The 3,375-nt window shown below is 36.6% G+C and overlaps 1 protein-coding gene and 1 non-coding gene across 2 annotated transcripts in view; both read right to left on the bottom strand.

Moving 5' to 3' along the window:
• On the bottom strand, nt 510–591 carry TRNAS-UGA. The gene has a single exon. It is a non-coding gene; the product is annotated as a tRNA-Ser (tRNA).
• The window catches only part of LOC107626094 (putative E3 ubiquitin-protein ligase RF4), a 4,755-nt gene continuing 2,489 nt past the window's right edge, over nt 1,110–3,375 (bottom strand). The window contains exons 4-5 of the mRNA XM_016328873.2: nt 2,810–3,375; nt 1,110–1,959 (exon numbers count right to left, since the gene is read on the bottom strand). Of these exons, the coding sequence (XP_016184359.2) occupies nt 1,408–1,959; nt 2,810–3,375 (1,118 nt within the window). The 3' untranslated portion in view covers nt 1,110–1,407. The remainder of the gene's footprint in view (nt 1,960–2,809) is intronic.

Genomic DNA, 3,375 nt, shown 5'->3' with positions numbered 1-3,375 from the left:
CTTAGCATTATTCTTATATATTTTAGTGACCTGACCAGAAAACTCATCATTTATTATTTCATTTACTACAATGGCTGATCTAAACGGCTCTTCGTTCCAAAATAAATAAATAAATAAATAAAATCACTATTTTTTATAGTGTTGATGATACATTATTACTGGAAGACAGGTAATTGAGCACCCCAAGTTGACAGCATTGATGAGCATATATATTGAAGATTTAGGAGAGTGCCATTAATGGCTATCACAGATACTATTATTTAGTTTGTTAGGCAGTTAGATGTGAACTACAATTTTACATTTTACTACATTTATCTCATTCTTGAATTTTCCTCTTAACTCTCTCATCATCGTGATTCTCAAATGGTATAAGAGAGTTTTAACTTTTAAGAACTCATTAAGTCACAACAAAAAGAATATATTTAATTACATGAAGAAGAAAAATAGCAGTGAATTTTACAAGTCTTATATCAGAGCAAATATTAACTAAAAAATAAATTAATTAAAAACGTCGACAGCAGGGTTCGAACCTGCGCGGGCGAAGCCCAACAGATTTCAAGTCTGTCTCCTTAACCACTCGGACATATCGACTGTTGCTGAGGTTGATAACTTAAATAATTTATAAACTAATAAAGGTTTCAGCAAGGATAAATAATTATATACTAAATGAAAGAACAGTTTGATACTTTGATGATCAAATTGAAACATGTAATTAAGTTGGAAAAGAAGAATGTGTCTTTATCTACATAAGTTTAGAAATGTTTCATGATATTTTTGTACTCTTCACATTCAGAATCAGATTCCACAATCCACACCTTTAGCTACACATAACACATACCCCACATCACCACTATTGTTTTATCCGAAACACAATCCATGTTTCTTATGTGAAACATTTTATAAGATTGTGAGGAAAGTATAGTTGTTTGTATTGATTCAAGTGAAAATTTTCATGAATGAGTCCGAGTGTACTTTCCAACCAATTTTAACCTTAACCAAACATATCAATAACCCATTTTTCAAGAATATATGAAGAGTGGAGGACTATCTGAATCAAAAGAAACTGGAGCAGAGTTGGAAAATCCAACACGCCAGGCATGTAAAAATGCTTGAACAAACTGATCTGAGCCTTTGTCATATTGAAATTCATTGGAGACTGATTATATTTATAAATGTAAAAGCATAAAAAAGGGACTTTACATCTAACTGCCTCTATGGAGTTAGGGCAGTTCTTTCTTTCTCTATGCTGTTTTTTGTCTGTGTTTTTGGAAACAGGGAAACACATCATGTATGAACTATGAACTATGAACTGCTTGAAACTCAAAAGTCAGAACTAAATTAATAAATGGAGCAGGGACACGGAATGCCATGATGATTAAATGAACTTCAAATGTCTGGCGAAACAAGCTACACCCTCGAATGTCCGGCAAATCTTGCATGAATCCTCCGTTGGATTGGGGTCCTACATGAAGGGCAATCCTTCATCCCTTGCTTCTCGTGGAGTTCGTTGCAGTCTTGACAAACAACCTGGTGCGCGCAAGGCAGAAAAACCACTGACATCTCGTCTGATAGGCACATGACACACTCCTGCTCTCGCCTCAAGCTTCCGGTAGACATTTTATCTCGATTGCTAACCATCGTTTGGGACGCATTAGATTTCTTGTTCTCCTTCACCGTAGGAGTATTCTTGCTGGTTCTGGAGAACTTGTCATTTTTACCATCAACACCCCTGCGAAGAGCTGCTATTTGTTCAGACTCGGATTTTATTTTTAACTCAATCAACTCTTTCTCAAGCCTTGCAATATCATCCACATATTTCTGCATATCATTAGCTGCCCTTTTTCTAATAGTATCCTCTTCAGATTTGATGTGCGCTTCGAGTTGTTGTCTTTCCTTTCTAATGGATGCTGCCTGTGCAAGGAGCTTTTCTTTCACAGCTCTCTCTTGTTCCAGTCTACCCTGTAAGGTTTACAACAATTATAGGCCAATCAAGTACCAAATATGAAAAATGAGAACAAGGATAACAAAAATCTTGCTATTTAAACAAGGTAATTGTCCGGTGGTTAGCACATCGTCTTTTCATGTCGAAGACACAGGTTTGATTCCCGTAAGGGATGGATATTCTTTCCCGGCCATTTACCGGGAACTGCAAGGTTACAAGGTTCCCAGGAAACAACCTTCCCTTTGTTTGTAAAGTAGGTCCTTTTTTTTATATAACTAATTAGAGTTGACATAAAATGGATCACCAAAGACATACCTGATGAATTGATTCAATCCCCTCTCACCACTATTGTAACACATAAATTAAAAAGTAAAAAAATCTTACTTCAGTTTCAAGCATGATTGGATCAAATCATCAAATAAACCAAGAAACTTAAACTAACCCTACATTTCACATGGTAACAAATATGCCCCTTGAATTCAGAGCCACTCCAAAAGAATTCAGAACCCCTTGAACTCAATTTAATGGAAGATAACATTTTAAAGGGCCTAACAATGAAAATTACAGCTGAAGACTGAAGGAAAAACCTTCAGGTAGCATTAGCTTATAGCACCTCACCCATGTTTCTAGTACTAAACTATAAATTCCAAGCATCTATACATAAATTAAAAATTGATTAGTTTCATTGTGAAAAGGAGGTCAACATAAAGTATCCATGTCAGTTTAAGGAGCCTGTGCATTAATTCCGGTTTGGTGATAAGGTTAGTTAGATTGTCAGGCTAATAGATTTCATAACAAACCGAGCACAGTGAAATCAATGTAGACAAGATAGTAAATATGCTGTGTTTCTTACTCAAAGGCACATACCTCAATGTTGGCTAGAAGATTTTTCTCCTTGTGTAGCACTTGTAGTAGGTTAGATAAACTGTGCTTCTCTCCCTCAAGCTCATCTCGAAGCAAACCATTTTGGCTCTCCCATGATTGAAGCTGTTTAAGAACAATCTGCTCTCTCTCAAGTGCTTGTCGATGGCTTGTCATCGACTTTAGAACCCACAACTTAGCATCATCCAATTCCTTCTTCAGCGAAGCGTTCTCTGCCTCTAGCTCAACTGCAGCAGAAGTAGCATTCTCAATTTGCTTTCTAGTATTCTCCATAGCATTCTCCATCTCAGAGATTCTCTTCACTGCATTCTCCTCCAAAAGTTTCTGATCTTTTTTATATAGGTCGGCTTCTTGCTTCTCCTTCCTAAGAGCTTTAAGCTCACTCTGCACTTTTCCGAGCCTCTCAGTAACTTGCATAACTTTTTGTTTTGTCCAGTTGTTCCAGCTTTGCATCCCAAACTGCAATTCTTGCACGCGAGCTATTAACATCAAAGTTAGTTCATCCTTCTCATCTCTTGGCACATACTTACCCAAAGACTCATCATAAGGAA

Source organism: Arachis ipaensis, chromosome B02 (genome assembly GCF_000816755.2).
Source record: "Arachis ipaensis cultivar K30076 chromosome B02, Araip1.1, whole genome shotgun sequence".
Classification (NCBI taxonomy): Eukaryota; Viridiplantae; Streptophyta; class Magnoliopsida; order Fabales; family Fabaceae; genus Arachis; species Arachis ipaensis.
This window is presented reverse-complemented; position numbering and strand designations above follow the sequence as displayed.